Source organism: Pteropus vampyrus, unplaced genomic scaffold, assembly GCF_000151845.1.
Source record: "Pteropus vampyrus isolate Shadow unplaced genomic scaffold, Pvam_2.0 Scaffold1, whole genome shotgun sequence".
Classification (NCBI taxonomy): domain Eukaryota; kingdom Metazoa; phylum Chordata; class Mammalia; order Chiroptera; family Pteropodidae; genus Pteropus; species Pteropus vampyrus.
Window position 1 is genome coordinate 16,783,811 of NW_011888782.1, and position 19,563 is coordinate 16,803,373.

The window sequence follows — 19,563 nt, forward strand, 5'->3', positions numbered from 1 at the left end:
TTTACGGAAACATTTTTATGAAGTTAAATTTGACCAATTATGGAAAACTAACCAGTTTTTTAATTATAATACTCAAGTAATGGTTTGCTAATTTAGAGTTAAAATGATTATCAATCTTCCTGATTTTAAAAATGCCGTTGTATTTTTTGGGGGGATGGTGGTGGTAATTATTACGTCCCAATTTTATTCAGATAAGTTTTTAAAAGCATATCATGATCATACATTAGGTGCTCTATACAGTTAAAGTGCTCTAACCAATTAAAGAGTAAATAGATATACTGATAGATGCACCCAACAGACAGTTTAGCTATATAAGCAAGGCCTTTTGAAAAGGGCTCAGGCCAGCAGTAAATCTAAAAAGGCAATGAGAAATAGATCAAGGCAGGTTATACATAAAACAATCTAGAAACAGATTCCCACCTTTTCATCATAGAAAGGTCTACTGGTCTCACCTCAAAACTAAAAAATGACTCACCGTGAACTCGTAGCAACAATACATGATAAAAATAATAGATTTAAGTGTATACTTACATAAATACTGCATCTTTTTCCACAATAACAGCAGGAATCTTATATGGGAATCCATATAGTTTCTGAACAATGTATTTATATACTAAATCTGTATTTTTGTTTTCTTTTACTGAAGTGTAAATAAGTGCTGCACCATCTGAATAATACCGTTAAAGAAATTTTTGGACAAATTCCATGAACAGGCAACATAAAATTCTGCGTTCTCAGCGTAACATTCACATCTACATGCATATTAGTTCCTATAGTTTCATGCAAAATAATTGCTAAAGGTATTTTATATGGTAATCAAAAATTTCAAAAGTATAAAAAACATGTATATATTACCTCTTACGCCTATTTACTTCTAATGTAATTTCTGCACTTTTCAGACTCAAACACTTTGGCTGGGGAATGCAACTGCAAAATATCTGATCCAAGAGGGGTGGGTGAGAATAGCTCTCCTCAATGCACTCAAGCTGTGATGAAATTTTCAACAGTAAACTCTCTTTAAAGCATTCACTAACAACCCTCATTTTATCCTTCTATTAGTTGTAAGTATTATTCATTGGCTCACCTAATCCTTGCAATTTAAGACTAGACGAGATTCCTTAAGATAGGTTTTCAAACCTTGGGATCATCAAAATCACCTGGAAGCATTATGAAAGTATAGATTCTCCAGCCTCACCTTGGAATGTTCCAATTCAGTAAGTCTTAGGCACAGCCAGATTTTGAAACCACTGCATTTGATTATATGTAGGGATAACATACTACACATATTAAAACACACAAATACAAATATTGATCTTGCCCTACCACCCAATACATACCAGATTTGGCAGGGATGGGAATCTAGTTTTACTTTTTCAGACTCTAAAATAGAATGTCAACGGTATAATGGCCAGCTAAAAGATTATTATACTAAGAATATTGAGTTATTCTATATATAACTTAGAAGTGGGCTTTATTTAAAGTTAACAATACAGATTGGTTTGATATCAATTTCACCTAAGCATTTTAAGATATAAACATTATATTGGTGGTATAAATACTACTTTTTAATCAGAATGCTTACAATGCCAACTCATGAAAATTTTCCACATAAGACTGATAAATTATTTTTCTTAAGCATAGTACTTTAAACACAGGAAATCAAAGTTATATACTTCCGATACTTGCTTTTATATCTCAAAATACTCAGATCTAATTGATTTGGGAACCAAAATGAAATTTGCAACCAGAGGCAGGAAGAAAAAAGTTTATGGAATTCATCAACCTTAATTCCTTTCTTTAAAAAAAAGAATACAAACAGGTAACATACATTGCACCAATCAATGTATTAAAAGGATACACTGTAAACAAAACTTCCGGATATGTGACTGAATAAAATCAAAATGTTCATCTCTGTAGTCATGTTCTTTCTCCAATACACTAATGGCATCACACTGTTGAGTTGAAATGATTTAAAAAATACAACATTAACTTTAAATAATCAAAATTAAACATAATGATTTAAACAGTTCAATTTTGGGTGGGAGAATATCAACAAAACTATAGCTCTGATGGGTGACTGAACATTAGTACCTAGAATATCAGTTACTTCTATTTGTCTAGAGACATTTAACTGAGGTCTCAAGACTAATGAATAATTTTTTTCTTTAAAAAGCGCTGACCTCTATGTTATAATGAATGTGGTAAAGACACCAACGAGAAAGTTTTAGTACATAAAGGAAAGAAGAACAGGACAAGCTTATAATACTTGCTACCTCAACAACTTATGTTCTAGAACAAAAAATTTAAGATCTAAAATCTATACTTGTTCTATAAAATACTCTTTACATCCAGGGACTCTGCAGCTCTCACTACTTCCTCTTTGTTCCTCTGTTTATCTGATAACTCTTAGTTGGCTTTCATTACCTTTTGGTGCTTTTATTCACTCTCACTACAATTTAACCAATAGCCAAAAAGGGGAATTACTGGCTATTTTTGAAATGTCACCTGTACAATCAATGAAACGAATTCCGAATTCTGCTTGCTACAGAAAAATGTTAGAAAAAAAGAGTGGGGGGCATGTTCAAGCATCACAATATCCCAACAACTTCACCAAAATCTTTCTAAACGGAGGGTATAAAATCTAAAAATAAACATTTAATAATTTTCATTACCCCTAATATTGGTTTGGAGTCAAATTTGATATAATTTTTATTATGCATCTATACATCATAGAACAGAGTATCCTTGTATAAAAATGATGTAGCACACATCTGTCCATTTTTAAAACAGAGAGTAATTTCAAATTATTTAAGCTACATATAATTATTATACTGTTGACTTATGACATTTTTGGTGAAGCATGATAGTTTAGCAGAGAAATTTTTAACTGCAATAAGAGGACCTGGACCTAAGGCAAGAAACTTAGTCTCTCTACACCTCAATCTCCACAATCTTTAAACTGGGTTGAACCGCCATTTTCACCCATCCTGACACTCACATTCTCCCGTCCTCCTGCACGTTTTAAAAGCTCTTAAACTAAAGAACAACTGATGGTATTTTAGATTTTGTGAAATACAGTAGATGACCTCTTCTGGCTTAAAACATTTGTGAATCTATGACTCATCTGATACTGATTCAGATCTCTTTTTTCCTTTAGAAATTTATGAGGCAAGCTGTAGTGTAAAACAGAGCAGTATCTGCTAATAAATAGCTCTTTGCCAAACAAAACAAACAACAAACATAAACAAATCACACACAAAAAGATTCTAGTTTAAAAACAGTTTTAAAGAAAAGGTATGTAATAATTAACTAAACCAGAATCATCATTTAAAAAGTGGATAACAGACTGGACTTAATTATTTTAAAGCTACCCCCAATCCCTTTGTTATTGATAATTTTTGTAGTATTTAAAGTAAAACTTAAGCTAAATTTTAAATCTCGAAAGGGTTTATACGGTCTTTTTCTTACTATTCCATGACTTACAAATAGGAAAGGCATACTACTCAGGACCATATAGGGAGAAGATAAACTTGAACTATAAATTGTTTCTAAGGGAAATTAGATTTTATTATAAAGTGTATACAGTAACAGAACTCAATTAACAGAATTTTGATTTTAGCAATCTTCCCAAAAAGCTTTTTAATAAATAAAAAGCCCCTGATAACTTTATATAATGACTACTGGTAGGTGTTTAAAATTTATTTTATTTTCAGTATATAATCTTCTGATATTAGGCATTAGTATATCAAAATTTAATGTGGAAAAATATTTTACTTTATAAAAAATTAGTAATTAAATTCTCATCTTACCTGTAATTATTTCTAAATTGACTGTACGATGAAAACTAATTGGAATTAGGAAAATGAAATTCAATCACAAACAGAATATTTGAAACAATTTTCTTTCAAAGAAACTATGATTAAGATCACAAAACCAACATGTGAAAATCAATATTTTAAATTATAATTTCTATTTGTTAAGAAAAAATATCTAAGAAAAATAATGTATCAACTTCAAAAGGAGCCTGGGAAACAAAATAGTTGTTCATCCTTGGTTAATATCAGTAGCAGAACATCTAGGAAGCAAACTAACCTTCGTGCAAACTACTAGTACTGGAATGCCCAAGTTGTGTGTAAGTGTATCTGCACCCAGAGGCAGAACCACACTGTCGTCTTTGTCTTCCTGTGACACAGTATTTCTTCTCTGAGGAGAAGCTGGGAAATCTTCTCCTGGCTCTACATATTCTTGGAAGTCTCTAATCACTGAAAATCAAAGTAAATAATTTAATAGTTTAGAAATTGCTTTATTTCACCAGGTAGCTTTTTCTGCCTTAATTTAAATATGTATTTTACTAGAGTTTATACTTCATCTTGTATAAGAGAAAAAACTAAAAAGATTTGAGGAATCTATTTCAAAGACAGTACAGAAACATTGGACTCAAATTAATTATTAGGAGGCAGAGCACAACACTGAATGGCTCCAAAGAGTAGGGCTCAATATAAGCCCAGTTTAGTTTCTGTGAATTACTTTGGGCAAGTCACAATCTAGCTTTGTCTCACACTACCTTCTCTAATTCACAAAGGGTACTGAAAAAAGATAAAAGAAAAATAAATGTGTGTGTGTGTTGGGAGAATCCCACATCTTAAAAGACAGTCCTAGGTGGCTTTCTAATATTAACTTCCTTTCTCTAAAATCTTTATACAGGTCTTCTCCTTTTTACCTAAATGCAATCTTGGGCCACATTCATTCTGTAACCCTAATGAGAATTGATGAGACATTACCAATGCTGATAAATTTTTAGAACTCATTTGTAAGACTGTTTAAACCTTCACTTAAAAATTAAATTAAACTGAATGTATCAAGAGCTTTAATAATGTATACTTTGACTCAGTAATCCTCTTCCAGGAATTCTCAAGGAAACAATCATTAATGCACACACACACGGGGATTTCCATATAAGACCACTTTTCACGTTTAAAAGCAAAACAAATCTGCATAGTGTAAAACAGTATATGAGGAAATATACAGAGTCATAAAGAGGAAGAGGGAAACTTGAACACGTAAGTGCAGTTCCTTCAAGAACACAGGGGCATACATATACCCTTAGCAGCTCTGGTAGCTACTACCCTTCGAATCAGAGGCTGAAATCTAACAATGGTTCTCCAGTTTGAGCATGCACCAGAGTTTCTGATTCAGTAGTCTAGGGTGGGGCTGATACTATATTTCTGACAAGCTCCTCCTGGCTACTGATACTGATGCTGCTAGTCTTGGGACCAGACATTGAGAACCACCTCTTTAAATTTAGAGGGGAAAAAAACCCCACAGGCTATGGCCAACAGGGAAAGAAAGGCACAGACTAAAAGCAGTTAGAACTATCTTTTTCAATGACTTAGAATATACATTCTCTTAACTTTTCACTGTTTCCTTGCATATAAATTCCAGTACACTAACAATTCGTCCCTAAAAGTTATTATCAGCTAACAATAACACATAAAAGCAGTATTCCATCTGTATATTTTCTTAAGAAAAGTACAACATTGGCAAATGAAGCACTCTTGGTGAATTTCAGAACTGTGACAACTGGCTTATAATCTATTAGAAATGACCCATATCATCTTCATAATTTCCATGAAAATTTCCAATTTACATGGGCATTTACAAAATATATTATGTACTTTGTAAATCATAAAACCAACTTAATATCTTTATATTTACGTTATTAACATCCTTTTGGACATATTTCATTTTGACAAGGCTGATAAGATTGCTCTGCTTATCAACTAATATTGCTGCAAATGAGCAGCTGAAGAAAGATTCAAATTTTTTCTTTTTTTTATCTTGAAAAAGTACTTTCCAAAATGAACACATATGGCCTTGGCAAAGGAATAAAGGCACCTCTACTAAAGAGTCTGCTATTATGTATGTTTCCAATTAAAAACTATATTAAAACCTAGCACATCATTTCAAAAACGGTACTCACATTATGTTTCCTTCCTTAAACCTTATTCAAAGTCAAAAATTCCTAACAATTATGACAGCTAAAAAATTTGTATTTGAAATCCATATTAATATTTTTAGACTACTCACGCTTTTGTTCCATTTCTTTCATTTCTTCAGGAGGAATTTTCAATTTGTCAATATGTTCCCTAACAACGCTTGCCCATTTCTGTAAAGAATCCAAAGCAGTCCAAGGCTTTGACATATCAACAACCAGCATAACTAGAGTGTCCTTCAGAGAACCAGCATCCAGTGAAAATTTAAGGAGGCCTTTGTGATACAGATCTCCATCTAATATCCAAACATTACATCTTGTTTGATCTACGGTAGACAAAGGAAAGTTACCAAAGCAACGGGATTAAGTTATTTCATCATTCGACCAACAACATTACTTGGTATTTTAGGGCATCTCCATAGGAGATGTATCCTTTAACAAAGTTCAACTATTTAGGTCACAACTACCAATTTAGTAAAGGTCCAACAAATATTCAGAAAAATGATTTAACTACCAACATGAAACACCAGCATCCTCTACTTCATATTTCTCAATTCCGAAACACAGACTAAATGACATGTTGCTATTCATACCATCGATAGATAGAGCCAAGATATTATATAAAAAAATAGGAAGGCAAGTGATCTATAGGGGAAAAAAATGGCTGATCAGATAAGAAAAGCTGGAGATGACATTTTTATGACAAAAAGTGAAAAGAAGCTGAAAGGGAGTCAGCAAACAATCACAGGATATTATTATTTCACTATTTGTGAGAAAATGAACTGAAAAGTTGAGATTCTTCAAGGATAGCAAGAAAACTAAAGTCTGCACACCAGAATACCATAAGATGTTTAAAAATGTTTCTATATGAATCCCAATCCCAAACTAATAAAAGTATGCCTAAATATAACTATTAACCTATTGGCATGACACAGGACTCCTAGCAGAACATGACATACTAATAAAAGTCAAAGACTAATATGAGCAGCAGTGTACCTCAGAAAGATTTCAAGAAATTTATGTTATAAATAAATGACACTCACCATCCCTGTCTTCATCGTGAACATTTAAGTACAAATATTCCAATCCTCTTCCTTTCTTGTACTCCTCTATTCCCTGAATTTTTCTGATTAAGCTTGTTTTCCCAGCTCCATCTTCACCTGTAAAAAAAAGGACAAATCTTTTTAATAATATGGAATATACACACACACACACACACATAGATATAAATAAGGATGCTTTCTAGTGCCAAGTGAGAGACCTAACTGGAACCAACTTCAACCAGAAGGTTAATTTCATGGAAGATAACCAGGTAGCTATAGAGTTGAAGATATTGATGTCACCTCCAAGATTCTCTCTCCTGTTGTCTCTGCTCCTCTCGTTTAGTCTCTTATTCTAGCCTATTACAAATGGCTTCCTCTGTGGGTATTTTTCAGGAAGTTCAACTCTCACGTCATCACAGTTTAATGTACAAGGAACTCTCTTGGCTTTCAGTCTGAAAAATCTCAGGTAAACACTCTTAATTGGCCCAGTTTGGGTCATGTGCCTACCCACGGGCCACTCACAGAGGATAGATGGTACATCAAAACCGACCAGGACAGGGAATTGTGACTGTAGCCTCATCAAAACCATGAAGCCATAAGAAATACGCAGCAAGTAAGAGGGGTGGCAGTTGTGGGTAGGAAGTTGGGCAAGAACAAGGGTAGGGGGAATACAGAACAGACAAAAATAAAACGTAGACTTTAAAAATATTAACAGCAAAAAAAATCATGTGATTTAAACTTGGTACGAGTTTAAAAGATTTAAAACTAGGCTAGCTATTCAATGTTTTGGTGAGGATTTTTTTATATTGTGAATTTATTTAAACACTACATGTCACTGTTTCATAAACTTATTTATTTGTTGGCAATTCACATTAATAATAGTTTCTTAGATCCAAGGACTCATTCCTGGAGATTAATGAGTTCTCTGAGAATTTAAAAACTGTTCATTTTCATGTCAAAGTTTAAAAAAAAATGATGTCTTAGATCTTCTGAATGACCATCTTTATATAACTAAGTGCTGCCACAAGACTTCAGTACCCACCCTGCACTGGCGTTTATAATCCTATTGGTGCCAAGATGAAGCCTAGCAATCCAGGCAGAATGAGCATGCCAAACTCAAAAAAAAAAAAAAAGTGTCATAGAGCAGTTAGTTCTACAACCAATTGTACTGGCTAGATTGGTTCTTTTTAGGAACCATTTTCCAATACTTAACAGCAATAAGTATAGCCTTAAATAGGCATTAAAGAGCTTGCCATTAAATGAAAACTTATTTTTCAGTAATATTTTTGCAGTGTATTATTAAAATGGCCCATCAAAATAACAGATTGGGTTGAAAACAGTAATATCTATGATAATGACAATGATTCCCAAGATGATCCATCATGCTCAAAATGGAAATAATAAACAGTGAAAAATAAAATATGTAAATACTTATGTCTATTATTAAACCCAACACTGGCATTTAATTTCAGTAAAATGTCACTGTTATATTGACTACTAATTTGAATTTTATCAGTTCTATAGTTTTTACAGCATTTACTTTATAATTTGTTTTGGTTTTATAATTGTTGAAGAACTACATAAACCAAAAAAATTTAAAGAATATTATGTAGTCACCTCAACAGGCATGAGCATTAGAGATAGTAAAAAATAATTTAAATCGCCATGTAGGAGATCTCTGAAAGCCTTTTAAAGAGTATGAACAGGCAGAGCAGAGGGTTTTCAGGGCAGTGAGACTATTCTGTATAATACTACAATGCTAGATATGTGTCATTATACATTTGTGAAACCGCATAATGTACAAACCAAGAATAAACTCTCATGTAAACTATGGACTTTAGATGATAACATGTCAGTTATCAGTTCACTGATTGCAAGTACAGTAATAATTGAGTCACTGTGCAGGATGCCAACAGTGGGGGAGGGTGTGCATGTGGGGACAGGGAATATTCGGAAACTCTCTGTACTTCCCATTTCATTTTGCTGTGAACTTAAACCTGCTCTGAAGGGAGTCCTCTTAAGTTAAAATGACAACTGAAAGCTGCTTATCCCACAGAAACAATGTATTTATTATAAGCAAAAACTTAGTGCCCAGACTTATGACAGAAGCTTAAAACAATACAATGTTCAATAAGAATTTTCTAAAGTATATATAGATCCATAAAAACAGGCAGTAATTAGATAAAACTTCATTTAATATGACCCAGGAATTCTCTTTAATTCTCTTAAGATGTTAGAAAGTAAAGATAACCTTAAAAAGAGTCAAAAAATTTAGATGAAGGGGGAGTGTAGGGATGGACAAAAAAGGTGAAGGGGATTAAGATGTATAAACTTCCAGTTATAAGATAAATAAGTCATGAGGATGTAATGTACAGCATAGGGAATATAGTCAATACTGTAATAACTTTGTATGGTGACAGCTGGTTACTATACTTATCATAGTGATCACTTCATAAGATATATAAATGTCAAATCACTATACTGTACACTTGAAACTACTGTAATATTGTACATCAACTATACTTCAATAAAAAAAGGAAGGGAGGAAGAGAAGCAGGCAGGAAGGATAAATACACACTTTTGGAACAAAAAAAATTTCAGATCAGTGTATTTCAACTTATTTTTAATATTTCAAGTGACTCAAATATAAAGGTTTCTGAATAAAAATATATATACTCATAGATAATCTTAAGCATAAGCAAAAGAAAAAAACGTAATAATATCAGACAGAAAAAAATCACTGATTATTTGGTTATCTCTAATGGTGACATTTAATGATTCTTTAAATGATGTTTGCATGTTCCTTTTAATCTGATTTTAAAGGTTTAAGTCAATAAGCTCAGAAGAGATTTTGAGCCCAAATTCATGACATCAAAAATATTGTCAATCTTCAGAAAAAGTCAAGAACTATATGATTTCACTCATGTGTGGGATATAAAACTGAAAGCAACAAATGAACAAGACAAACAAAAACTCATAGACACTGAACAGTTTAGTGGTTACCAGAAGGAAAGAGAGGAGCGGGGAGGGAGAAAAGGGTAAAGGGGGTCAAATATATGGTGACGGAAGGAGATCTGACTTTGGGTGGTGAACACACAATATACAGATGATGTATTATAGAACTGTACACTTGAAACCTACATAATTTTATTAACCAATGTCATCCCAATAAATTTAATTAAAAAAAGAAACAACTAGAATGTCTATTATTGAACTGTACCTTTATAAATGGTTAAAATGATCAATATTATGTTTATTTTACAAAAAATATTGCACGCCAAAAAAAAATATTGCCAATTTTAAATTAACCACATATGCTCACCATTTTAAGTTCTTGCAACCATCACTAGAGTATGGCTGCTTCCTTCTAAGGATTGAATACAAGATACTCTCTTATGAGACTGCAGGTTGTTCCTCTGTGTGAATGTTGCTGATCAATCATTTCACTGGCCTAATGGTTCTCAAAAATGTATCAGATTCACCTGGCGGTGGAGCTTGTTAAAACACACATTGCTGGGCTCCACCTCCTGAGCTTCTGATTCAGTTAGCCTGGGGTGGGGCCAGAGAATCTGCATTTCTAACAAGTTCCCAGTGTTGCTGATGTTGCTGGTCTAAGGACCACACTTTGAGAATCACTGCATTAGATATCTACTACTCTAAACCAAGCACTAGGAATACAAATATCCATATGTCAAAGTTGCTATCCTCTAGGAGCTTGTAAATTGGAGTGGGAAAACAAAGAGCAGACAATTTCGAGGTACTGTCATTAGGACTACACTAGAGATAAGCAACAAACCAGGAAGCTGGCCTTAAGGAAAAATCCTAGTTTTGCTTGGGAAGTCAAAAGGGCTTTGTAGAGAAGGAAACACTAGCCAAATCTTGTAGTATTAATGAACCATGGAGAGGCAGTCATTCCAGGAAGTAAGGAAAGCATACACAGAGGCCCAGAGGGAAAGAAATGTCCTTCTAGGTAGAACAAAAAATTTGAATGCATGAAATTTACAATGTGAGGGAGAAAGGAGTCAGACAGTGAGAACAGACAGGAGATGCCAGACCATGAAAGGCATCTCATACCAAGCTGAGATGGTTACCTTATCCCGAAGATAACGAAGAGCCACCGGAAGTGTTTAGGTGTTGCAGAAAGACTGCTATGGCAAAGTGTGGAAGACTGATTGACAAGGGTAAGTTTAGGAGTAAGGAAACTAGGTAACAGGCTATTATTGGAGTTCTAGCAGGAAATGAGGTAGGCCTGACCTAAACTATTAGCCATGGTAGTGGAGACAGCCGTACTCAAAGGCTGATTGGGACGGGAGCTGGCAGAGAGATGAAGACACAGAAGCGCGTCTAAGGGAGAAGACCCCTCCCTTGCCACAGCTTCAATACTACCACCCTCTCCTGCTCTACTACCTACCTCTGAGGTGGCTGGTCCTGAGTCTTCCCTACAGGATGCTCTTTCAGCTCTATCCGGGGTTTGTGTTCCCCAGGGTCCATTCTTCAGTCCTCTACTCTTCTCACTCTTTATGTAATTCTAAGAGAATCTCCACACATGACTCCCACAGATTTCCTTCCAGCCTTAGCCTCTCCATAAACACTTCACATTTCAACATGCACAAAAACAATATTATTAATTTGCCACCTTTCCCCCAAACATTCTTATATAATTATTAATGTAAGATTCCAACCTCAAGGCCTTTATACCCAGTTCCCTCTGCCTAGAACACGCTATCTTCAGAAATCTGTTACCTAACCTTCATCTCACCTTCCCTCAAATATCATCACTTCCTCAGGTAGGCCACCCCTTAACCACCTCATTTAAAATCTCAATCTCCCAACACTCCTATTCCTTCTTGTTTTATTTTTCTTCACTGAAATTACTAACATAATATGTATTTTACTTAGTCATTCTCTACCCCCACTCGCATCAAAGCTCCAGAGGAACAGGCCTTTGTGTTTTACTTACTGCTGCATCCCCAGTACCTTGAGAGTGCCTGTGACTATAGTGCCTATTAACTCTGCTCCTTTCACAGAGAAATGCATAGTCCTGAGCCTCCTACAGAGCAGCCACTAAAAGATCTTAAACGACAAAAAAAAAGTGTCAAAACATTAATATGAGAGTCACAAATCCCTGAATAAAGGATTCAAATTTGATCCCCTTACCAAGTTTGGGAGTAGTTAAAAACTCTGTGTATTAATGGGTTTAAAATGCAAAAGCCTAAGAAATTAGGATAGAAAAATGATGAAATTTCAAGTCTGTCAACGTGTTTCCACAAATAAAAATTAAAGGACTGTAATTTGTCTCCCTTTGCCCATATTCTGGTGAAATAGAACCATCAGTGCCTTCCACTTCTATCTCTATAGGAGCAGCGGTAGCAGCAAATGTTTGCGGAGTGCCTACTGTATCCATTTAAGCCACAGGAATTCTAACACAACTTTAAGGGGTAACAATGATTATCTCCCATTTGGCAGATGTGAATACTGGGGCTTAGGATTGTTAAAACTAAATATCATATCCAAAGTCTCATAGGGCCAGGACCCGAATTCACATGAATTTAACTCCAAAGCATACTCTTTCCATTATACAAAGTGCTGCTATCTTTAAAGGTCATTAAAACAATACTATTTATTATTTTTGTAATATGATTCACAAAATAAAAAGGCATTTCTGCTTTTAGGCGTCACTGCTATTTTCAGAAGAAAAATAAAAATGATTTAATGCATTCTTCTCTGTGGGCTGCCTCTGAGTGATAGGTGGTTATGTTCCTGTCCTGATTCTGCTTTAAGGACTAGGAATGAAGTTCGTTTTACTAAACCAGCCAACTTCTCTCCTGGAATTTTAGATAAAGATAGTTGTGCCTCTTAACATTCAGTGCCTTGGGGATCCATTGTAAGATAAATATGACAAGATTAAATTTGAAAAAGAGTATACTGTCAAATAAATGTAACATGGTAAATATGGTAGTGTGAGATTTGTTCCTTCCCTGTGATTTCAAAATTTCTCACTTCTGGTAACAAATTAAAAGTGTTCACATTGAGAAAAAAGAACATTTCGTACACACACACAGACTACAAAGAATTCTAATGAAATCCTCCCTACTTACAGATGAGGAAACTGAAGCCAGGCCACAATCACAAAGATTGTAGGAGCATGGCAATAATCCATCCAAGCCTCCCGAGAGAATCCAAGTCAACCTTCTCAAGAAGGCAACTCCCCTTTGTTCTCAAAAGAGAAAGGGATGAGGGGAAAAAACCAGAATATCTTAATCCTAAGAATATTATAATACCTAACGGTGGTTGGCAGAGAAAAGATTCTCAAGATGTTTAAAGAAGCACTTTATTGAAAAAATCTTTCTGGGAACAAAATTTCTATCAACTACTCTTTTCCCCTCTTCAATTTTAATTAGCAGTTGGAAGTTATAATTGGTTGAATATTGAACATTCATATTTTACACATATTAAGCCCATTTCTTCTTTACGTAAGTCTTAAGCCTCAATTATAATGACCATTTACTGCAGCTGTCACTTTTTCTTCACCTAAATGAACTCTTACATGATTTGTCTTAGTGGCAAATGTGGACATCTGAAAATAGATCTACTTTATAAAAGGCCCAGAAAAGGCTAACGAAGTCATATTCTGTAAACAAAATCTCATGTGTTACCTACTACCTCCAGAAATCTTATCTGACGTATTTGCAAAGATGCAGTCTTACTCTAAGGTTATACACATCTTCCAATCACATTATTTGTTAGGCTGTTTTTTTCCCTTTTTATATCTTTAGGCACTTAACACATGGCCTCCTCCCAGTTCTCTTCTCCTCACTATGTAAACATACCACTCAAAAGGAACATTCACACTACAATTCATTCCCCATCCTACAACTGAGAGATCTTCAAGAAACAATCTCATTATGTCCATCTCCCTTTGAAGACCCTTCAGGAGATTCTAGTTAATGATACGCAAGCTGAAGTATTCAGAGGGAAGTAAACTAATATCTGCAATTTACTCTCAAATGCCTTTAAATAAACAGTCACATAGTGGGACATGTGATAAAGCAAATATAGTTAAATGTAAATGGTAGAATCTAGGTTTATGTGCAAGTATTAACTAAAATTCCTTCAACTTTCTATATGTCTGGAACTTTCCTAAGATGTCAGAAAAAACCCTTCAAGGTCTTTCTGCTGCTCTTGCAGTACAGGACAAACTATAAAGGCCACGGTTCTTTACAAAAGCCCCCTTGCCTTTCCTGCCCATCTCTCCCCATGTCCCACAGCTCCCATACTAGACTCCAGTCATTCCCAACTTTTTCCAGTGCAGCAGAGAAGCATTCCCCTCTCCCAACTCTAAATCTTCACACATGCTGTCACTTTTTTCTGGAATATTCTTCTCTTCTCACCACAGCAGGGAGAACCCTAGCTTATCCTTTCAGTCTCAATTTAGTTCCCTCTAGGAAGCTTTGATTTCACAAGTCTGGTTAAGCGCGCTTCTTTGTATTCCCAACAGCACACCATACTCTTAAGACACTTCAGTGCTGTGTCAGCTTATTTGTTTCCTTCAGCAGACTGTAAGTGTATCATGTCTGTCCCTTCATTCAACAATATTCTTTGGGCAAGTTCTCTTAACAGTAAGCAGGATATAAAGTCCTTGCTTTTTAAGTGCTTAGAGATAAGACATTAGCCTATTCTTAACAGACACTGTCCCTGCTTGCTCATCAGAAACAGAAACCATGTTGTCTTAGTTTTTCAGACTGCTACGACAAAAATATGTACCACAGGATGGGTGGCTTTTAAATAAGACATTTATTTCTCAACAGTTCTGGAGTCTGGAAGTCCAAGATCAAGGTACTGGCAGATTTGGTGTCTAGAGAGGGCTCACTTCCTGGTTCAAAGACAGCCATCTTATCACTGTGTCCTCCCTCACTTGGCAGAAGGCAGTAAGCTCGCTGGTGTCTCTTTCATAAGGGTCCTAACCCCATTCATGAGGGTTTGACCTCATGACCTAATCATCTACCAAAGACCCACCTCCTCATGCCATTAAGCTGAAGGTTAGGATTTCAATATATCAATTTTGGAGGTACACATTCATTCTACAGCACCCATCCGATATATGGAAGATCCTTAACCAAAATTCTTATCTTTAAAAACAACCACAGTCTCTATTTTCATAACTATACCTCATCTGTAACTGCCCTTCCCAGGCCTTCACCACAATCTATTAAAGCAATTCATTGTTCATATTTATAAAACTCAATGGCTGCCTCTCATCAATAACAGATTAATTAATAGTGTAAGCTCATAATACATACCTCCTTCACTAAACTTTTAGGAAAACTTTCTAGTCATTGGACTGAGCAGTGGATACTCAGCTGATCTGCCACAGCCAAGCTGAATGACATTGGAAGATAAGATGAAGGAATTCATCTACGTAACCTATGTAAACTCTAAGAAAGCTTTACCTTCAGTTCTGTGGCCTTAAACTGGCAGTGAAACAGACACACCAGCTTTTAAGTGTGCTAGTCAAGTAGTTAATAATTTGTAAACATACTTATATATAAGTAGAGAGTTTCTGTTTAAACAGACTAAGATGAAAGTCCTTCTATAAAGAACACTTTAGTGATGGTATTAAAATTATTCTCTATATTTTATCTACATTTGTACTTCTATATTAAATTTCCTTAAAGAGGACATACCTTTAAGAACTCTGCCTTCCTTTTCTCCATCTTTTCTGTTGTTATGGAAGGCTAAAGTACTGTACTTTTCTAGCTTTGCACAGGTTTGTGTGCCTGATACCTGCATTCTACGCAGAGCTTTGATTCACATTTCCACACCTCTGTTGGATACATTATAGTTCACAGCATAATGATAATCAGAACGGAGAGAATTCTAACCACCATATTCCTTTATCCAAAGTAGATATCGACATTGTGAAGTTGACATTTTTGATTTGGCCTTGCATGATGTAAAATAAATTAGCCTATTTCATCTGAAAGCTCTGGTGATAAGAGCCATGAGGGGTCTTCATTGGAACTACTTTTTGGCTCAGACCTCCTGCATGGCCTTCCATAGGTTATCTGGATCACCCAGGCAGGGTGGGGGCTTTTGATCTGCTTCCTATCTCACAAGGAGCATCTCTTCCCTTGCCTCTGCAGGTAAGGCAGGGGGAGACTGTTAACCAGCTGCAGTATCTGCACCCTGTGGTTGTAGATAAACATTTATGCACGGCTGTTCAAGACTATATCTCTCCAATGTTAAGGAGTACCTAAACAGCAGAAAGTTAAACAAACCCAATTTTTGAATCCTAGCTCAGTTGTGTAACTTGGGGCTCAAAACCCACTTCTTGAAAACAATGAACATGCTACATAATAAAGCACCAACCAGAACAGCCAGGTAACAGGCATAATACATATGTTCCCATCCCATTGGTTGGCCAAAGCCCTACCTTTGAATATCATCATTCAGCAATTTACATTATATTATAAAATTTAAGAACTTATCCTTTATCATTTCCCTCACTCCTGCAGACCAACACTGAAAACCATTAGTTTAATTTAATATTTATGAAGTCCAATAAATGTTAATCCCAATGGTCATTAAAGGTTCCTATGCTCTAGAAGGTCAACATCATACTAAAGCAATAGTTCTTAATCAACAAATATGGTATATATTCTACAATTAAACTGCCTTTATAGTAAGATGCCAATTTTTAACCTACCTACCAGACAGGAGAAGATTAAAATGAATAATCCTTTGTATTGGTAATGGTTCTAGACAAACAAGTATTCTCACATACTGATGGTAGGAATGTAAAATGGTACAACTTTCCTAGAAAACTGTTTGGTAATATATGGAAAGGCTTAAAAGATATATACTTTTGACTCAACAATTCAACTTCTAGGAATTTATCCCAAAGATAATACTGGACAAGTGGAAAATGAGGTATAATAATAATCTGTTTGCCAATCAATTCTTATTATGGTATAGACATATATTATCCAGTCACTGAAAGGGAGAAAACCATATCTATTACTATGAAAAAAACAAAACAAAACAAAAACCCTCTGATTAAAAAAAAACAAAAAACAAAAAAAAAACTGATTTAAAAATAGTATATAGAGTGTGAGCCTATTTTGTTTAAAAAACAAATACAGAAATAGAAAAAATGAACACTGGTTTTCACACGTTTTCATTTTCTTTGTCAATTTTTTTCTCTCTCTCTGGCAAGAAACATGTAATGCTTTTATAATTTAAAAGTGTTTTCCAATTTCAAGAGGAAAGTATTTTAGACATAATTTTAGTTCTCTTAATCCCATGAAGTATGAAAGAATCTCAACAAGTCAGGAGATTGTAATGTGCCCACAATCCCCCACTTCAACAGGCAGGAAGGGCTGACTCCCAGACATGGTACCTCTAGATACCAACTCCAGCAAATTTGAGCTGCCTGGGTCCTTTTCACCAGGTTTTAGCTACTGTAGCAAGTTCCTTAGTGCACAGCCCACAGTGTTCTCCTCCTCACCCTACTTAGCAAAATTTTACTGATACCTTTTTCCATAAAATCTCATGTGACCTTTTTACCGATTATTTCATACTGACATATTTGATTTTTACTATAGGAGTTTATAAGCTCCTAGAGGTCTGGGACTGAATCTTAGCACTGTTTTCCCTAGATGACTGAGCAAAGTATTTTATACACAGCACATTCAGATAAGTGTTTGATGAACAAATGAATAAAGAGATAAACTGTGAGGACTTTCTAACAGCCACTGCCCTGACGTTGCAAATAAAATAAGGCCCAAAAAGGTTAATTCATGGTCACTCACTTATTAAAAGTCTCATGCTGAGCTTGGGTCCTTCCTTTTTCCTAGCTCAAGGCTTTTCTCAGTTTTACATTATCAAAGTGCTTTTGCTGACATTCTCTCTCACGTGGACTTCACGTCAGCTGAATTACCACTCTACCAGCCTACATCTGTGGTTCTTCCAGCTGTTTCTGACAAAAGCACTGGGAAAAATACATGAACTTCTCTTCATACTTTTTAAACCTATATTCGGACTACACCTCTAGCTGGAATAACAATGATACTTTAAGTAAAAGCTGGTCATCATTCATCCAACATTTATTTATTGAGTACCGATTATGTAGCATCTGTGCTTATTGATAAAATCAATGCCCATAATAAGTTAAAGAGGGGGTCCACAAACTTTAGCCCACAGGCCAAATCAAGTCTGCTGCCGGTTTTTGTAAATAAAGTTTTATTAAACACTGTCCCACCCATTCATTTATGTACTGTGTATTGTTTATGGCTGTTTGGGGGCTACGAGAGCAGAGCCGAATAGTTACAACAGAGACCATATGGCTCAAAATGCCTAAATTATTTAGAATCTGGCCTTTTACATAATAGGTCAATAATCCTGACCATCATAAAATACCAATGTGCCACTAGACTCTCAAAACATTTTATATTTGGTATATTTTCAGTAGTAGTAACATATAACATGCAGTAAATAATTTTAATTCTTTGAAAATTACCAATCCAATATCATATATGTGATAACATTCTATTCCTGGCATCTCTAACCAATCATGCCAGAAAACTGCATTAACATACTTCAACTGATAAAATCTGTTTCTCACAAGTCATGTAACTTTGATGGTCTTTAATCTCAGCTTCTCACAAGATTAATAGTTTCAGACTGAACAATCTCATTATTTTCGGAGTCAGCCTGCACATGGAAAACCATCTACTTCCTTGAGAAGTCATTTCTCTAAACAGATCTCTAGTTCCCCTGTGTATATCTTGAGGTTTCCTACTTGCAATAATTCAGGCATAACAGTAGCTAGTTTTGTTCCTGAATAAGAAAGAAGGCTGTTTCAAACATATTTCCTTATGATGCTCAGCATTATGTGGGATTTTTTTGGCTGTACACTATCCTGGACTAGTGCCTTCAGGGAAAATAGAGACTCTAAATTTCTTCCCTGGGTGAACTCAGCCCACATCTAAAAGGAAATACTTTATTAATTTAAACCCAATTACGATATGTCTTCAAAACATTTCTTTAAAAATATTTAATAACTCACAAGCTTTAGAATTTAAAAAAATTATAGACTGCCAGATCAGACAAGACTTTGGTGATCACTAAATCCAAATATCTTAATTTACGGATGAGAAAAATGAGGCTTATAAGACTTAGCAAAGAGCCAACTAGCTTTCATTAATTCATACCTCAAATAAGAAAGTTATACTGATGTCCTATCTATAAGCCAGGGACTGTACTGGGGGCCACGTTTACATAAGTATCTTAGTAGACAATTAATTACTCTAAATCAATGAGTTCTGTAATGAAACAGATACATTAGGAGAATCAGATAAAATTTCTTAATAATTGCTAAATACCTTCTTAATTTTCCTACTAAGAAAGCTTTTTTCCTCTAGGCAGACAGCCCAGTGGACAGGTTAAGAATACTGACTCTGGGGCCAGGCTGTACAATTTAGAATTCTAACATTGACTCTTTCTGGCTGTGTAACCCTACAGCAATTT

At 35.0% G+C, this 19,563-nt stretch overlaps 1 protein-coding gene across 1 annotated transcript in view; it reads right to left on the minus strand.

Moving 5' to 3' along the window:
• Window positions 1-19,563, minus strand: part of DYNC1LI1 (dynein cytoplasmic 1 light intermediate chain 1) — a 29,941-nt gene that overhangs the window by 6,693 nt on the left and 3,685 nt on the right. The window contains exons 3-7 of the mRNA XM_011361963.2: window positions 7,036-7,152; window positions 6,088-6,318; window positions 4,093-4,262; window positions 1,859-1,952; window positions 532-667 (exon numbers count right to left, since the gene is read on the minus strand). Of these exons, the coding sequence (XP_011360265.1) occupies window positions 532-667; window positions 1,859-1,952; window positions 4,093-4,262; window positions 6,088-6,318; window positions 7,036-7,152 (748 nt within the window). The remainder of the gene's footprint in view (window positions 1-531; window positions 668-1,858; window positions 1,953-4,092; window positions 4,263-6,087; window positions 6,319-7,035; window positions 7,153-19,563) is intronic.